We start from the raw sequence: 17749 nt of genomic DNA, 5'->3' as shown, positions 1-17749 counted from the left end.
AAAGGCAGGAGCGTCAGACAAATGGCCTTTTGCTCCGTCTCGTGTGTTTCTGTGGTCACAACGCTGCGTCTTCTCTAATTACATGACGCTGGGCACATGATGTCATTGTGTCTTTGCAGAGTAACAGGTGATTTCCATGAGAGTGCAGCTGGTGCAAGCAGCCCATCAGATTGCATGAGGAAGAGAAACTAACTATATGGGTTTCTGTACTCTGTTCCTATTTCACCGTTTCACAGACCACAAATAAAGCACCCACAGTCTCAATTTAGTGTGTGTGTGTATTTGTGTCCCCTGAAAGCACATCAATTTATAATGAGACACTGGAAAGCTTGTTTTATGACTCACCAACCACTGACGGAAATACACGAAGCAGTTCTCTCTTTCTTCCTTTATTTGTTTTTCATCTGTATGTTCCTATCTGTCCATATGACAATCGACCACCTCTATACCACGGAGAGCTTGGGTTTTTGCTCCTCGTGTCTCACTCTGTCCCGTTTGTGTTCGCTAACAGTACCAGTGTCATTAGTGAGAATGGAGAGCTGTTCCTCCAGAGCATGCTCCATGGGACTAGAGTGTTCACCCTCACATGCAGGCCCTCAATACCGATGGCATCCGTGCATCAGTATCTGTGCTTCTGAGTTTATATGCCGATCTGGCTAACACTGGGAAGAGCTGTGTGGCATCAGCGTGGGCCTGCTGCTGTCTCTAAAATGAAAGTGACGGTGATATTTAGTAACACATCTTCCACATTTAGAACTGCTGGCCCAGTCATATCCTTCGCTGACCACAGATCACATCAGGTGATTTTGTGTCTTTGCTTCTGTGAGTGTTACATGTTAGGCTGAGTGCTGTGCCTTTAAGAAAAAGATGTGACTCCATCTTTTTATCAGTCACACTTTGATTTAGGTGACACTTTAGCAACACACCAAAGGAACAATGTAGATTATCTGATTTTAGTGAGCTGAGCAAATATGAATGAAATGAACCGGGTGACTCAAACGCATGAGTCTATATACCCGTCACATATTGCAGCATATAAATCTGTAATGCTCTGAATTCTATCTGTTGTCGCTCAATAAAGGCAAACTGATGTAAAAGTAAATACCAGCTAGAATATGCTGCTGAAGAACTTCTGGTGCTACTTCTGCCATGTGATGTTCTCACAGCTTGTGCTACCGGTGACGTCTGTATGTGTGGCCTGCCTTCCCTGAGGCCAGCTACAATGAATGGGCCTTCAGTACCTTAACTAAATAACTTCAACAGCCTGAAAGCAATTTGGGAAAAAAGAAAAAAAAAAAAAAAGGTGGTGGTGGTCGGGGATAAAGATCAATTCAAGGCTATTAAATGAAATACCCATTTACAGTCACACCAATAGCTTGGTGGTAACAGATAATATTGATGTGAAGTTTAGGGTTGTGCTTTTTAAGCCTCCATGTGACTTTTATTCAGCAGTGCAAATCTGACCTCATTTTGAGCCTCCCAAGGTAAACCCGCTCATATCAGACAGTGCTGAAAGAAAAGATGTCCTACTTGTATTTCAGCATTAATTCACATAAAACATTCATTTAATTCCTTTTTTATTGCTAATTCTTTGAATTTCACATAACAAACCACATATATATTTATATTTTAAAAAATAACATATTTATACTTAAAACATCTTACTTTACATCTTAATACATAAAAGGTATTTTTTTCTTTTGCACAGCAAAGATAAGACACTTATGTTTCAGACAACATACCAGCAAACGTATGTACATGGTAGTCAAAATAATACTTCAATGAAGTCGCAACAGTGCAGAAATAAAAAGGTGACGAGCAGGCGCCCTGATGGGGATTGTAAAGGAAGCCTGATGGAAAACAAATCTGCTTTTGTAAATGCTTTTTAAGGAATGTTTGGGAGCTTCTGGATCTTGATGATTGGAGCATGTTACAGAAGAAACATGACATTTTCAAGTGAGGAAAAAAAACGTCAAGTAAACAAGCTCGATGCTACAGCAAATCCTCTTAAACAAAAGAGATGGAATTAGTGCCGTGCGCCCTGAGGCGCGCTGGGAATTTGCCATTAAAGTTGTCTCTCAAATGGGTATGCCTTTTTTTTTCTTTGTTTACACAATCTTTTAACTTAGTTCAGTAGCCTAACTGTCTGTCTGTTTTGCCCCCAAATTACGTTTATGTCTTCTCAATTATTAGTCTCAGTGGCACATGTCAAACAAGCACTTTGTAACTGTTTCTCAAGGAGACATCGTGGCTCAACAGAACGGTGCGCTACAGGTGCCCAGAAATGCGCAAAGTTTTTTAGGCAGTTTCTTGCACCTTTACCTCATCAAAGCCATTGATTAGTGGTGGCGGCTCCTGGTTGCTTTCTATAGAGGATTCGCTCCCTGTGCTCTCACCAGAGAGGAGTCTGGTGACTCTGAGGTCAGCTTTCAGCGTCTGCACGTCGTTTCCTATGCTCATCTCTCCCAAGTCATTAATAATTTGAGTCAACTCTTGTTTGCCATTGGCAACACAATCATTGTCCGTGTCCAGAATGTCCTCACACTCAAAGTGCATTGCTTTCTCCTCCTCTTCCTCCCCCACCAAGTCCTCCGTGATAGAGCCCAATTTTGGTGCACTCCGGCTGCGCTCCACCGGGGGTTTGTAGTAGCACTGTCCGTTCAGCAGCTTCCTGAGAGGCACCAAGGGGATGGTTTGTTCCCCTATGAGCTGCTGCTGCTGGTGCCTGGCATCGTCCCTCCGCTTTAGTCTTTTAAACTCAGCCAGGGCTGTTGCCGAGGTCTGGTACAGCAGCAGCGCCATGGCTTTTGCCTTCTCCGGCTTGGACACCAGCACTGCGTGGCAGCGCAGCATTACGGCCTTGTGCTTCATCTCGTGCCTGTAAATCCAAGCGAAAATCTTGGGTAGCCGCGGGTCCGCGACGCAGTAGGTTATCCGGTGCAGCAAGTACAAGTGTCCCGGTCTCCTGGCCTTGTCATCCACATGCACCATGCGGATGCCCTGGGAGCTGATGGTCAGCCTCATCTTAGTGCCGTTCTTGCCCATCTCGCTTTTGCCCCAGATCTTGCTCACCGCTACGTCCGTGCAGCCGTCTCCTTTGGACTGGATCGTGGTAGCGTTCCCCAGGTAAAGCACCGTGTACGTGGGATCTTCGCTGGTGATCTTCAGCTTTTTCCTCTTTGACTTGAACATGCTGCCCACCCTGTTGAGTGCGCTCTCGGGGCAGGACTTGGCGAAGGAGGTGAGCGCCGAGTAGTTGAGACTCACCGCATAGCCCTTCTGCTTGGACTGCTTGTCTTCCTCAATCAGGTCGAACTTATTCTTCTTCCAAGGCAGCATCTTACTGCTGTTTCCAGTCAACAGCAGCACTGAGAGAGAAAGGAGAACAACTTTTTTTTAATTACTACTAAATCCTAGAAGCGTTCTACTGCCTGTCAGCTCATGTGTGAGCTACTCTACGTGAACTAAACGCAAAGACACCGTACTTCATCTGTCCATCCTCTGAAGTGCTCCTGTCCATCGCAGCATTCCCGTTTTATGTCATTGTAGTGCTGAGTACAATCTGCTGTGACAGCACGAGATTCACCGTTTATATGCAAGGGCAAACCATTTCAGCATGACTGTAGGGGGGACTGAACCAAGTGAAAAGATACAGTTCCTGTTAGTGTAAACTGTTCTTCTTTTCTCGTGGTTTCTTGGTTTCTTGTGCTAAAACACGAATGATTATAAATAAGCGCAAACATCTATAGATATCTAAGTTATACTCAACAATTATGCAACATTTAATAACAGAGCTCTATAAAACTCGGTTTAAGAGTCGTCTGTTAGTATAAACTACAGCTTCATTTTTGCATTAAAGAAGAGTGAAAAGCATTCCTGGAAATTCCTGGAGGAATATATGAATGTAAAGTGAAGATATAAATACATTGTTCTGTTATAAAATGTCAACTGAATGGAAAGAAACAAATCCGCATATTATTTATTGTCCCGTGACTTGTTTTTTTTTTTCTTTCTGGAATTTCTTAAGTTTAAAAAACCTGTTCCTCAACTTTTGAATTTGTTTGCAATGTATGTTTAAATTGATGGATTAACCCATAATTAAGAGTCTCATAGAGGACAGCGGCGTTTAGGATTTGTCAGGTCCAGGTTAGTTTGAGTCACATCAAGTCTCTTTAAAACGTCTGTTACATGCTGCCCCCTTTTGGCTCTGTTCGGAAGTGCGATTTGTTTTTTGGTGTATGGAAGGAGATTTATGTTTTACTTTTATTCATGTATTTTGCTATTTTGTAAAACATAGCACAAATACACACTGACGTTTTTGCTCTTCTTCTTCTTTCATCTGCTCACCTCAGTCAATGGCATGATACAAAGTGATGGCGAAACCTAAAAGACGGTGTCATGTCTGCTCCCTGAAGCAATCTCATAACAGTTTCAATCTATTTCAAGCCAGTTAGCACATTTCTGTTATGAAGTGCAATCATTTTTTGGCAGTAAACTTAAATTCTTTTACTATGAATATCACATTCTCAGATGTTCAAGAGAGACCAGACCAATAGGACAGCAGAAATCACAAAAATAAATAAATAAATAACAGTTTTATAAAGATTAAAACAGTAAAAAAAATAAAGACTGGAATGATTATGATGTATAACACAGAATATGTACAATAACAGAGTTATAAACACACCTAGAACACACGTGATACTTTTATTTCATCTATAACCTCTGTGCAAATTTTGTTGACTGCAAAGTGTTTATGAATATGTTTTTAAAAGCTGGTTATCTGACTGTCAGTTAATAGCAATTAAAAAGAAAGCTGATTTTTATTTAAAAACCTTGAAAACATCACACCTCTGAAGTAACACATTGTGATTCATGTACAAACAACACACAATTATTGTAGATTCTTCAAAGCCTCCTTATATTCAACACTTGGGTAGGTGGTGTTATACATGCCCTCACAGCACCGGCACATCAGTCCTCCTGTTTTCACCTTGTCACCTTCATTAAGCTGCTCTCTTACTACAGAAGGCCCACCGCATGCATGGGGGGGAGAGAGGGGGGGGATACCGTGGGCCAGGGCTGTGGCATCTAATGTCTGGTTGTCAGTGTCCTTTGGAAAAGCAAGTGATTGTCCTCAAATCAGATGTCCCAGCAGATTGATCTAGTTTGCCATGCTGGCAAAAGACCAAGACCAATTTTACTTTTAAGAATTAATTCTGGTCTACTGTTTCCTAATAATGGAGATAACAGTAATAACAACAGCGTAAGACAATATCAACAGTGTCCATTTCAACTCTACAAAATAATTGTTTATATAAGTATTTGTTGTTAACATTCTATATATAAACAAAGAAAAAAGAAAGAAATAATACAAAGAATATATTATTATTTACTATCATGGATAAACAATCACACACTCGATTCCTCTTTGTACCTTGACAATATACATTTTTTGTACCTCGATTTAAACAGATGAATATTTGGACATTGCTTGAGCTCTACATCCATTCTGTTCCAAAGTTTCACTCCACACACAGACACACACAAACCTTTCCTGGTAGTTCTAACTATCTGCCTTTTAAAGTTACTACATCCCCTCAAATTGTAACCTCCTTCTTTATGTGTAAAGAGCTTTTGGATATTTTCTGGCAGTATACCCTTATTTGCCTTATATAGGAGTTGAGCAGTTGAGAATTCAACTAGATCAATCAATTTTAATAGTTTTGACTGCAAAAACAAAATATTAGTGTGACTATAATATCCTACCTTATACATTATTCTTATAGCACATTTTTGTAGTATAGCCAGGTGATGCAGAGAACTTTTGTAATTATTGCCCCACACCTCTACACAATAAGTCAAGTATGGTAGGGCTAGTACACAGTATAACAAAAACATTGCATGGCAGTTTAAGAAGAACTTGGCTCTATTTATGATTGAGATACTTTTGGACACTTTATTTTGTATATGTCTGATGTGTGATTTCCAGCATAATTTGCTATCAATCATTACTCCCAAGAATTTTATTTCTGATACTACATCTATGACTACACCATCTATTTTTATCACAGTATCTTCATTTACATTGTAATTCCCAAAGAACATTACCTTGGTTTTGCTCAAATTTATAGATAATTTGTTAACATCCATCCATATTTTTAATTTCCTTAACTCATTGTTAATGTTAAGTACTAGGTCACTATGGTCGTCGTTAGAATAAAAAATATTGGTGTCGTCAGCAAATATAACTAATTTTAATAACTTTGATACATTAAATATGTCGTTTATATAAAGATTAAATAGAGTTGGTCCCAGAACTGATCCTTGTGGCACTCCACAGCTAATGCCCAAATACCCCGATTCAAATTCGCCCATCTTCACATACTGCTGTCTCTCAGTCAAATAACTTTGGATCCATTTCAAGGCCACTCCCCTAATACCATATCTGTCTAATTTTTTAAATAATCTGCTATGATTAATCGTATCAAATGCTTTCTTCAAGTCAATAAATATCCCTGCTGCATGTCTTTTTCTATCCAGACTGTTGGTTATCTCTTCTATTGCATCAATGATAGCCATTGAAGTTGACCTCCCTGTCCTAAATCCGTACTGACTTTCATTGATTAGTTTATGTTTGTCAATAAATTTACCTAGTCTATTATTATAAAGTTTTTCTAATATTTTAGAAAACTGTGGGAGCAGGGACACTGGTCGATAGTTAGTGAAGATGTGTTTGTTTCCACTTTTATATATGGGTATAACTTTAGCTATTTTCATTTTCTTTGGGCATTTCCCCGTTTGAAATGATAAATTACATATATAAGCTAGAGGTCTGGCAATGCTATGTATGATTCGTTTAACTAATGTCATATCTATACCAAAACAATCAGTAGAGGTCTTGTTCTTACAGTTGTTAACTACATCTAAAATATCTAATTCAGTAACTCCCGACAAGAACATAGTCTTTGAATTTATTTCTATCAGTGACATTTCGCTGTGATTACTTTTTGGAATTGTTGTAGCCAGCTCCGGTCCCACATTTACAAAAAAGCTGTTAAAGCACTCCACCATCTCGTTTAGATTGTAATTGTCACTGTTATTATTAGTGAAATAATCTGGATATGAGCACTTTTTTGTGTTACCTTTAATAATAGTGTTAAGTATTCCCCATATCTCTTTAGTGTTGTTTTTATTTTTATGTATTAAATTAGTATAGTATAATTTCTTACTAGTTCTTAATATTTCCGTTAATTTATTTTTATATTTTTTATATCTATACTCTGCTTCTTCAGTTCTTAACTTAGTGAATTGTCTGTATAAAGAATTTTTCTTCTTACAGGCCTTGTGTAATCCTTTTGTTAACCACGGGCATTTAATATGCATCTGCTTAAATCAAATTCAAGTCAAATGGTTAAAAAATAATTTCACACATACAAAAAAGAGCTACAAAATTCACCACACTGGGAAGGGTGAACTGGGTTGCCCGGCCCTGGCCACGAGGTGTCCCTTATTTATTTTTCAGGGAGTTGGCAACCCTAGTGACAGATGTTTAACTTATTGTTGTTTACTTGTAGTGTACAATAAATAACCAAAAACACAGGATTATTCTGCAATGCTTCATTACTCACTAATGTTAATGAAAGGTAAAAGTGTTCAATAAAATCCTAAATATTGCAAAATGCTGTAAGAACTCTTCTTTCGCTGCTTTAGGACACATCCCATTATATTGACTACTGTACACACACTACTTAATATTTAAGATACAAAAAATACTGGTTTCTGTGCATGCATCTGCAGTGAAGGTGTGTGTTTTGCCATGCAGCTTTTACTTACTTAGCACTCTTCTTCATTTTGACTACCATGAAGTTAAGCCAAAAAAACAAGAAAAGAAAAACGATTTTTCTGGTATCTGAAGTATAACAGTTCCCTGAACTACCTCTGATAGTGTCCTCATCATGATAATATTCCCTTTATTTATGATTAGTTATCTTTATCTTCAGAGGTCTGGGTGACAGTTTTAGTGTTTGCTTTAAAAAACAAAAAACAACAAAAACTTGAAATATATATATTCTATATACATATATAGAGATGCTCACTCCTGATTGGACACTGAGCTGCACCACCTTCTCCTTCACTCCTCCACCTTGCTGTCCTCTGTGCTCTCTCTCCTCCATCTCCAGGGAACAAATCAGAGTCTGAGCACCAAACCTGTGGACTGTTAGTCTGCAGATAAGAAGGAAAACACACAGAATTCTCATGTTTGCCATTTTTCATACCGTATTACTATAGTATATTAGTTTACCAGTCCAACAGATTTATTTTCCCAAATGGATCATTACAGCTTTTGCCACACTGGTCCACTTGATTGTCAAAGTGTATTAGCTCTTTATTATTTCTTTCTTTTCTTTACCTTGAAATTATTACAATCAGAACGGACAGGACTGGGGATGGGAAAGAGAAAGATGAAGAAAAGAGAAGTTGGGAAGATGCTCAACAGAAGGAGATGGAAAGCAAAAAGATAGGAGAAGAGAGACACAGAGAGAGAAGACACTAAAAATCTGTTTGATCACCTGCTGGAAAAATAAAAACAAGCAAAAAGAGAAAAACACAGTAGCGAAACCACAGCAAAAACCAACATAAGCACAAGTTATAGTAAATAATAAATATCTCCACATCCCGGAAGGGCCTGATCGAGCCACAGGGGCCATAAACTGACAGTTTATTTATAACTAGAAATAATAAAGCAGTTGACGTGTTTCAGGCTGTGACTTTTAGTATCTGTTGGTACTTCATCACTTTGAATAAGTGTAAGTCAACACCAGGCCGCACTTTCAGTCTTTCCATTAAACAAATGAACAACAATCCATTGTTTTCACCATTAAACAATAAAATATGCTTCTTGACTCCTTGATGCAGGTGCCCACCTACGACCTGGTTTATTAATACTAAGCTAAAGAGGAAAGCAACTCACTGTAGTTCTCACAGCTCAGGACAAGCAGACACCTGATGTTGAGTGACTGAATGGAACTAAAACAAGAATTCATAATTATGTTTGTCTGCCATGAACATGTGATGATAAAACTCTGCATATGCAGTCAGGAGACTGATGACCTGTGAAATGAGCTGTTAGAAATGTGCAGATATGTGTAAACATTGATCAGCATTTAACATCCAGGATGGAGCAAAACTTCTGACCTGCATGTATGAGAACCTTTAATCACATCATCTTTGTAGTGAAATAGCTGATGACTCATTAAACGTTTCCATGTAATTTATCCACAGTGAAAAATCTTCACTTTGCTGGATCTGAAAATCACGTGTTCATTTCATTAGACACTAGCAATACCATTAAACTGGACCTTATCATTATCATATAGCACTAACTGTGAAACTGTGTCATATAACAATCATATATATGTAATATGTGTTTGCCTGAATCTTCCAGCACAAACAGAAAGACGAGCTGTTGTCTGAGTATCAACACAAGTACACACCAGAAATCGTTCAGTAAAGACAAATTTAATAAATGAAAGCTGGTGAGAGGGCCTTTGATGTTTCTCTTTGGATCATCCTGTTGTTTGTCTCCCAGTGTCGTTACTGCTCCTCTCCTTTCAAAGACAAACACCAAATAACACCAAATGAGAGTGAATCCCTTCAGAAACACTCCTGGTTATTGTGAGCAAACGTCATAACATGATGAATGTATTTACCATTTTACTGAGGGAAAATCTTCTGTGTGGAGTTTCTTCTCATCTTGGCTCTTTTTCCTGACATTTAGAAACAAGAGGCAGAAAAGAAAGAATAAAAGTTAAAACCTCAACAATTTTTTTAATGTTTGGGATATTTTAGAAACAACCTTAAACACTATTTACTTCTTACCACTTTGTTCATTCTTGCTGACGTTCACTCTCCTCATCTTCTCTCTAAAGGACAAATGACAGAAAAGAGGGAATCATTTTAGTAACTTTATCAACCAGGTGAGCAGAATTTTAGATATTTATCAATATTCTGATTAAAAGCAGAGTGAATACTTATCTTTTTACGAGAAAGGGTTCAATCCGTCCTGTCTTAGGTCTTAATGTCACCTTGGCTCCTCTGTTTTCTCTGAAAAACAAAAGACAAATGGGAAGAAAAAAATTAGTAAATGATTTCAGCAACTAGAGGAAGTGTTCACTGAGGAGGAGCTGTCATAATAATATAAAATCAATATATACTTATCTTTTTTTTAATGACAGTTTACAGAGCACGCTGGCTTCGCTCCTCCCTCCGCTCCTCTCTGAAAGTTAACTGGATAAAGGATAATAACAATTAATAACATCATCAAAACAGACAAACCTGAAAGAATTGCTGATCAGAGCTGTGACAGAGTCACAGATTAGTTGGATGTATACTTATCTTTCACAATGAGAGCGTTTGCATAGACGTCTCTTCAGGTCTTTTTATTGTTTTCTTTCTGGAGAGGAAAGTGATGAGACTGATGAGGAAATACCAAATACAAAGACTGACAAAGGGAACTGAAAAAGTCTAACCAAAACCTATACTGGGGGAAAACTGTAGGAAACAGAACTACTGAGGCAAGGAAACACGAGGGGACGGAGACTAACACTCTGACAAGGGACAAAGGGAGACTGACACTATATTTACACACAGGAGGCTGATTATGGGAACTAAGGACACATAGAAACACAGCTGAACCGAATAAGAAATGAACAACAAGTCGAAACAAACTCTAATGACAGTTCAACCAGTTTCTAAACACAACAAATAACTTTCAGGATGTTTCAACAATGTGCAAAAGGAGTTCTTATCTTTTTTTGTGAGAGGGCCTTCAATGTTTCTCTTTGGATCATCCTTCCATCCATTTCTTCTGCTTAACCATTGGAGCCATCCCAGCTGTTATGGGGCCAGAGGCGGGGGTATAACCTGGACAGGTCAGTCTAACACAGAGAAACAGACAACCATTCACACTCACATTCAACCTAACTGCATCTCTCTGGACTGTGGGATGAAGCTGGAGTACCTGGAGGGAACCACAAAGGCGCCAGGACTGTCTTGCTCTCAGATGACGCCCGTTCACGCTGCTCTGAAGACCCTCAGTTGTCTTTGGATCAAATAACACCAAATGAGAGTGAATCACTTCAGAAACACTCCTGGTTATTGTGAGCAAACGTCATAACAAGATGAAAATATTTACCATTTTACTGAGGGAAAATCTTCTGTGTGGTGTTTCTTCGCAGCGTGACTCTTTTGCCTGACTTTTAGAAACAAGAGGCAGAAAAGAAAGAATAAAAGTTAAAACCTCGATGATTTTCAAATATTTTAGGACATTCTTTTAGAAACAACCTTAAGCACTGTTTACTACTTACCACTTTGTTCAGGCTTGCTGACGTTCGACATGCTTCACTGTATATTATAATCTCAAGCGCTTCCTTGCTTGAGTCGGGCTCCGGATGCTGCTCTCTTCCTCCGCCTTCCTCTTAGCACGCTCTGCCGACATATTTAGAAAACGGCAGAGCACCGAAGTGAGAACTCTGCCGTCCGCGCTGTAGTCTGTTACTCTCCAGCGGTTCTTCATCTCAGTGTCCTCTGTTTGGTAAACAGTGGAGATGACTCTGGTGACGGGGAGGCCGTCGACAGTCAGGGTGCGGACACAGTTCCTCCGATCTGCCTTCAGCACAGCAAGATCTGCTTTCTCTGGAAGAACTGGAGTCAGGAAGCGTGGATGAGAGCTGGAGCCCGCAGGCGGCAGCATCATGCCAGCTGGTGAGTCCGTAGGAGGAGAAGGAGTGGTGTTCTCTCTCTGGCTCTGCCTCACATGGACAAATGGTGTCGTCACCAGGTCCCGGTGGAACCATCCTTTAAAAGGTATGCAAGGAAAGTCCTTGGACCCAGTCACCAGGCTATGGTAAAGAGTGAGGACCAGGTGAGACATGGAGTTCAGATGCCTCCTGCTCAGTTCACGGTTCCTCAAGTTAGTGACGACCATCTGAGGTGCAGTGACTGGACTCACCAGATCAGCTACGAGAAAGCAAAGCGTGCGTCTACGTTAATCATGTGATCACACAAATTAAAGCCTGGATTTAAATTGTCCAGACATGGCTTTACATCATCATAAGCTCTTCCACACAAACAGTAAGAAGCTCCCAGCAGAACTCATTGTTTATGAAAGCCTTCACATTTTTCACCTGGTAAAAGTTTCCATGTGGTGTAAGGCTGCGTGGATTTTCACTGAGGTTTTAATACGCATTCACATTAAGGAGTAATATCTTCATATTAGTTGAGCATCGATATTTTGAGGATAAAGCAGCTACATTTAGGTGAGAAACCTCCCACCTCCTTATTGCAGGCACACACTGTTTCAATCTCAAACTCATCCTGCGACTCTGCGAACTTTTAAAACTCCAGCTTCTCCAGCTTTACACATTCACAATCTATGAAACTTTCACGTATAACTCAGCGCCAGCAGCCCAAACATGTCAACTCAAACCCTCTACATGCAAAAACGGCCGCGCGCTGACGTCAGCGTCCTCCAACGCCTTAAGTCGTTAGCAATTAAAAAAAAACATGGCGCCATCTTTATAGTGTACTGGCACATGTTAAAATTGATGTTACTCAAGTATGAAACATCTCATCCTAAATGTTAACACTCATGAAGTCTTACTTCCAAACAATAAAAGACAAAAATCTAAGTTGTATTTGTTTGCTAGCACTCTGACATATTAGCCTGCTGTACTCACCATAGCGTTGATCTAACACCTCCTCAATGAAAAGGGAGAGCAGGTGCGTCTCGCGACTCAAGTCTGAAGAAGTCATTTTGCAAATCCTTCTTGAAGATTTTCAAACGTTAGCTGTAGCTTGAAAAATCCGAGTTTTCACAGCACTAGTGGGAAAAAGCTCCTGTTTGCGCTCAAACGTGAAACCCGAATTCCACTTTTTCCTCCTGCTTTTATACCTGCACTCAAACACGTCATCATCACCATGACACCCAGTGCCACCGAAAATCAATTTTATTTATTTAAAATAAAGTTCGTCTAATTATCATAGATTTTAAAAAATATATATATTTCTCATTTTATTTTACTGTTTTATTCATCCTTTTTAAAAAATATATTGCCAAACTTTGTCGTTTTAATTCTTTAAAAAAATCATTAATTCACCAGTTTACAAAAATGAAGATCGATATCTGAAATTTAAATTAATAAATAAATAATTACAATTGATAATGGGTTTTTAGCATTAAAGAATAGTTTTTCAATGCGCTTTAAATGTTATCAGAGCCGATGTTGTGCCAAAAAGTGATCGCAGTCCAAAAAGTGATTTACGGTATTGAAACGTTTGTTTGTGTCATGACATTTGTAAACAGTTGATGTTTAAGGTGCAGTTCATGTGGAAGCCAGAGGAGGGTGGTGTTGTGCGCATAATACAAAGTGATGGCGAAACCTAAAAGACGGTGTCATGTCTGCTCCCTGAAGCAATCTCATAACAGTTTCAATCTATTTCAAGCCAGTTAGCACATTTCTGTTATGAAGTGCAATCATTTTTTGGCAGTAAACTTAAATCCTTTTATTATGAATATCACATTCTCAGATTTTCAAGAGAGACCAGACCAATAGGACAGCAGAAATCACAAAAATATATAAATAACAGTTTTATAAAGATTAAAACAGTAAAAAAAAGAAGAAGACTGGAATGATTATGATGTATAACACAGAATATGTACAATAACAGAGTTATAAACACACCTAGAACACACGTGATACTTTTATTTCATCTATAACCTCTGTGCAAATTTTGTTGACTGCAAAGTGTTTATGAATATGTTTTTAAAAGCTGGTTATCTGACTGTCAGTTAATAGCAATTAAAAAGAAAGCTGATTTTTATTTAAAAAACCCTGAAAACATCACACATGTACAAACAACACACAATTATTGTAGATTCTTCAAAGCCTCCTTATATTCATCACTTGGGTAGGTGGTGTTATACATGCCCTCACAGCACCGGCACATCAGTCCTCCTGTTTTCACCTTGTCACCTTCATTAAGCTGCTCTCTTACTACAGAAGGCCCACCGCATGCATGGGGGGGGGGAGGGGGGGAGAGAGGGGGGGGGGATACCGTGGGCCAGGGCTGTGGCATCTAATGTCTGGTTGTCAGTGTCCTTTGGAAAAGCAAATGATTGTCCTCAAATCAGATGTCCCAGCAGATTGATCTAGTTTGCCATGCTGGCAAAAGACCAATACACCAAGACAAACAGCCATTTATGCTTTTTACACAGACAGCCCATTTTTTTTCTATTTAACTAGAAGAATTGTTGTACCACACATTAAAGTTTCAAATCAGTGAAAAAGCAATCGTGCCAAAGAAATGTCATGTGTTTGTTTAAGATGACTGCAATCATGGTATTAACAGAAAACACACATCTCTGTCTCTTTTCTTTTCTGTTTAGTGTTTCACTTACCTTCTAAACTCAACAAGTACTTGCACAATCCTGAGGTTTTTAGAAAAGAACATCTCAGATTAAATAAGGAGGAGATACAGACGTTAAAACTAACCTTTATTACTATGATACAAAACAATATTAATGAAGTTGTTAAAAGTGGTACTTCTTACACACACACACACACACTCGGCTCATTACAAGTGTTTAAAAGTTTGAGTTGTCTGAAAAACTAAAGAAAGAAAAAGACAAAAATGTTACAATACAAAAGTTGGAACTTTATTAACACACAGAAATACAAACTGATGGGTTGATAAATATCAAGAAGACAGTGCATTTCACATAAAGACTGTGCATCATTTTAAGATGAAAAAATGCAATATGGGGTCAGCCAGAGGATTAATAATCAAAACTAAGGGATTCTGATATTAATACTGCACCGCCTCCAATCTCACTATAAGTTACATCTGTTGAACTGACTTCTTGCTAGCATTTCCAAGGAAGTCGAGATGAAAAAAATAAAACCTAAAAACAGAGGGTCCAATACATTTAACAGGAATTTGTCAAAAAGAACAACAAAAGTACTGACTGTTAATTTTTTATTTTTGACCCTGTAACTCAGTTATTAGTTTGAAAATAAACGTTTGTATGTCTTCAAAAAATACTGTAAAGCTGTTGACTCTTAGGGAGTCAGGAGCTACATGACAGATGTTATTTTGAATGACTTGGATATTTGCTGTTTACCAACCGTAAGTCTGCACAACAGAAATATTGTTCTGAAACACATTAAAATACACAAGTGAAAGATGATATCTGTAATTAGAGCTGCCACGATTAGTCGAAGACTCACGATTTGTTATTTTATTTTTTTTTAACTTTATTTATCACATTTTAAACATACAGTCAAGTAAAACAGGGATCACATAAAAGATGACATTGTGGTAGTACAATGAGGAACAGAAAGAGTGACAAGGACAGTGAGACAAAAGTGAGTACAAAAAATAAAATAAATTAAGGGGAACATAAATAAACAAAAGTTTGCAAGAGCCAAAATCAAGTTAGCAGTTTCAATCGGATATAGATGTTAACAGTCTTGAGAGCCTTAGTGTTTTTTGATGAGGAGATTGTCCTTATATATTGTGCAAGTTCCATTTTTAATCCAAGAAGTTCAGGCTTTCTGCCGAGGACTTTGCTTTTGTGTATATGAAATTTTGCCAAAAATAAACCCAAATTTATAAAGAAGAAAGCATCATTGTCCTTGTCTTTAAAATTATAATAGCCAAAGATAACATCCTTATAGTATAGTTGAAGATTAGGGAGAACAAAGTCAGTAATAAACTTGTGGAAATCCTTCCAGAATTTACACGTAAATTTACATGACCAAAACAGATGAGAAACTGTTTCAGGTTGCTCTTGACAGAAGGTACAATGTACATTTATTTCAGCCATAAATTTGGACAAATATTGTTTGGTAGGGTAAAACTTATGAATCGACTTAAAGGAAATCTCTTTAATTTTGTTTGTTAAGAAAAACCTTTGTGGTCAAGTCCAAACTTTTTTCCATTCAATATCTGTTACAAAATTGGCCCAATAAAATATGGCTGATGGAACAGAGACCATTGCATCCTGAAAGAGAGATCTTATTTTGGTATTTATAGACTTATGAGAGGAAAAGCAAACATTGCCAAGAGAAGAATGTAACACATCCGGGGGAGTGACCTGTAGTGGAGCACTGTGGGAGCATCTGTGTAACATGGACAGACCAGATGGGATGGCATCGAACACTATTGAGAATTCTTTAGGCGTTATCGGTACATCTCCTGAGGAACTCAGAGTAATTATATAAGAGTCCATCTTCTCTATATAACTGACTAACCAAGATTATTCCATTATTAAACCAGTTATTTAAAAAAAAGAGTTTTATTTTTATAAATAATATTGCAGTTATTCCAAATAAAACAGTTTTGTGGAGAGAAATTGTGTTTGTAAATCAGCGCCCATGCCAAAAGAATTTGTTGATGAAAGTGAGAAAGTTTCAGTGGTATTTTTGGAATACTGTAATTGCAGAGCAGTAGGAAGTTAAGGCCGCCTAAATTAGAGAACACATGATGTGAGATAAAGTTCCAGATAGAAGTGGGATTTCTTAAATACTTTTTAATCCAGTTTATTTTAAAGGTGTTGTTAAGAGCACCGAAATCAATAAAATTTATACCTCCTTTATCATATGAATTTAAAGCTACTGATTTACGCAAGTAGTGAGTTTTATTTTTCCATAAAAAATTGTATAATAATTTGTTAATTGACTTACAGGTTGTATTATCAACATGTAGTGACTGGGCAGCATAGGTTAGACGGGAGATACCTTCAGCCTTCGATAGCAGAACTCTACCCTTCAATGACAGGTCTCGCTGTAGCCAATGATTAAAGATTTTTTGGGATTTATCTATAATAGGAATGAAGTTTGTGGAGCATCTGGATTGCTCATTTTTTATTATTTGAATTCCAAGGTATCTTACAGAGTTTCTTACAGGTATTCCATGAATTGAAGTTGCTAAACAACTTTTAACTGGTAAAAGTTCACATTTATGCAGGTTGAGTGAAAGTCCGGAGGCTTTAGAGAATGGCTGTATATTGTTAATGGCCACTGAAACTTGCGAGGCGTCTCTGAGGAAGAGAGCTGTATCGTCTGCCAGCTGACTTATGAGTATTTCTCTGTTAGCAATGACCAGGCCTTTTAAAGAACTGAGTTTAATGTGTGAATTAAGGAGTTGCACAGAAAGAAGGAATAAATATACGGATAGGGGGCAACCCTGCCTCACTCCACGCTTTAGAGAGAATCTTGGGGAAATACCAGTGGCAAGCTTTATGGAGCTGTTACTATTGGAATACAGTGTCCGAACGGCATTACAGAAGGACTGACCAAACCCAAATTTATTTAAAGCAGTAAAAATAAACTCATGCTCTAAGGAGTCGAACGCCTTGTAGAAATCTAAAAAAAGAATAAGACTATCATCCTGTACAAGTTCTGGGTAATCTATTATGTCTAAAATTAATCTTATGTTGTTTGAGATATGACGATTCTGCATGAAACCAGACTGACTCTCATCAATAACTTGATCTAATACAGGTTTCATTCTATTAGCCAGAATTTGTGCCAATATCTTATAATCATTATTCAGTAAAGAGATTGGTCGCCAATTGTCTAAGAGCAAAGGATCCTGTTTTGAAGGGAGGAAGGTTCAGGGCTGAAGCAATCAGCTTCATGGGCTCATCCGGTTAGAATAAGAAAAGCAGCCATCTAATGCAGGA

General features: G+C 38.1%; 2 protein-coding genes and 1 long non-coding RNA gene across 3 annotated transcripts; all 3 read right to left on the bottom strand.

The window, feature by feature from the left end:
- Positions 1-1557: 1557 nt before the first annotated feature.
- fam43a (family with sequence similarity 43 member A) lies at positions 1558-3559 on the bottom strand. The gene is made up of 2 exons (XM_085383067.1): positions 3486-3559; positions 1558-3368 (listed from the first exon to the last, which is right to left on the bottom strand). Coding segments are annotated over exons 1-2 (1071 nt in total). The 5' UTR covers positions 3487-3559; the 3' UTR covers positions 1558-2298.
- A 5787-nt stretch (positions 3560-9346) lies between these two features.
- LOC146653216 (uncharacterized) lies at positions 9347-10222 on the bottom strand. The gene is made up of 3 exons (XR_014907734.1): positions 9883-10222; positions 9714-9770; positions 9347-9611 (listed from the first exon to the last, which is right to left on the bottom strand). It is a non-coding gene; the product is annotated as an uncharacterized LOC146653216 (long non-coding RNA).
- Positions 10223-11413: 1191 nt separating this feature from the next.
- Positions 11414-12816, bottom strand: LOC146653215 (uncharacterized). The gene is made up of 2 exons (XM_085381321.1): positions 12741-12816; positions 11414-12021 (listed from the first exon to the last, which is right to left on the bottom strand). The coding sequence occupies exons 1-2, from the start codon at positions 12814-12816 to the stop codon at positions 11414-11416; spliced, it is 684 nt and encodes a 227-aa protein (XP_085237447.1).
- Between the last annotated feature and the right edge of the window lie 4933 nt (positions 12817-17749).

The sequence above is a fragment of the Rhamphochromis longiceps genome, linkage group LG15 (genome assembly GCF_057381845.1).
Source record: "Rhamphochromis longiceps isolate RC_006_pf linkage group LG15, R_longiceps_female_GT1.1, whole genome shotgun sequence".
Taxonomy (NCBI): Eukaryota; Metazoa; Chordata; class Actinopteri; order Cichliformes; family Cichlidae; genus Rhamphochromis; species Rhamphochromis longiceps.
Note: the sequence above shows the minus strand (reverse complement) of the source record. Positions and strands in the feature narration are given on the sequence as shown.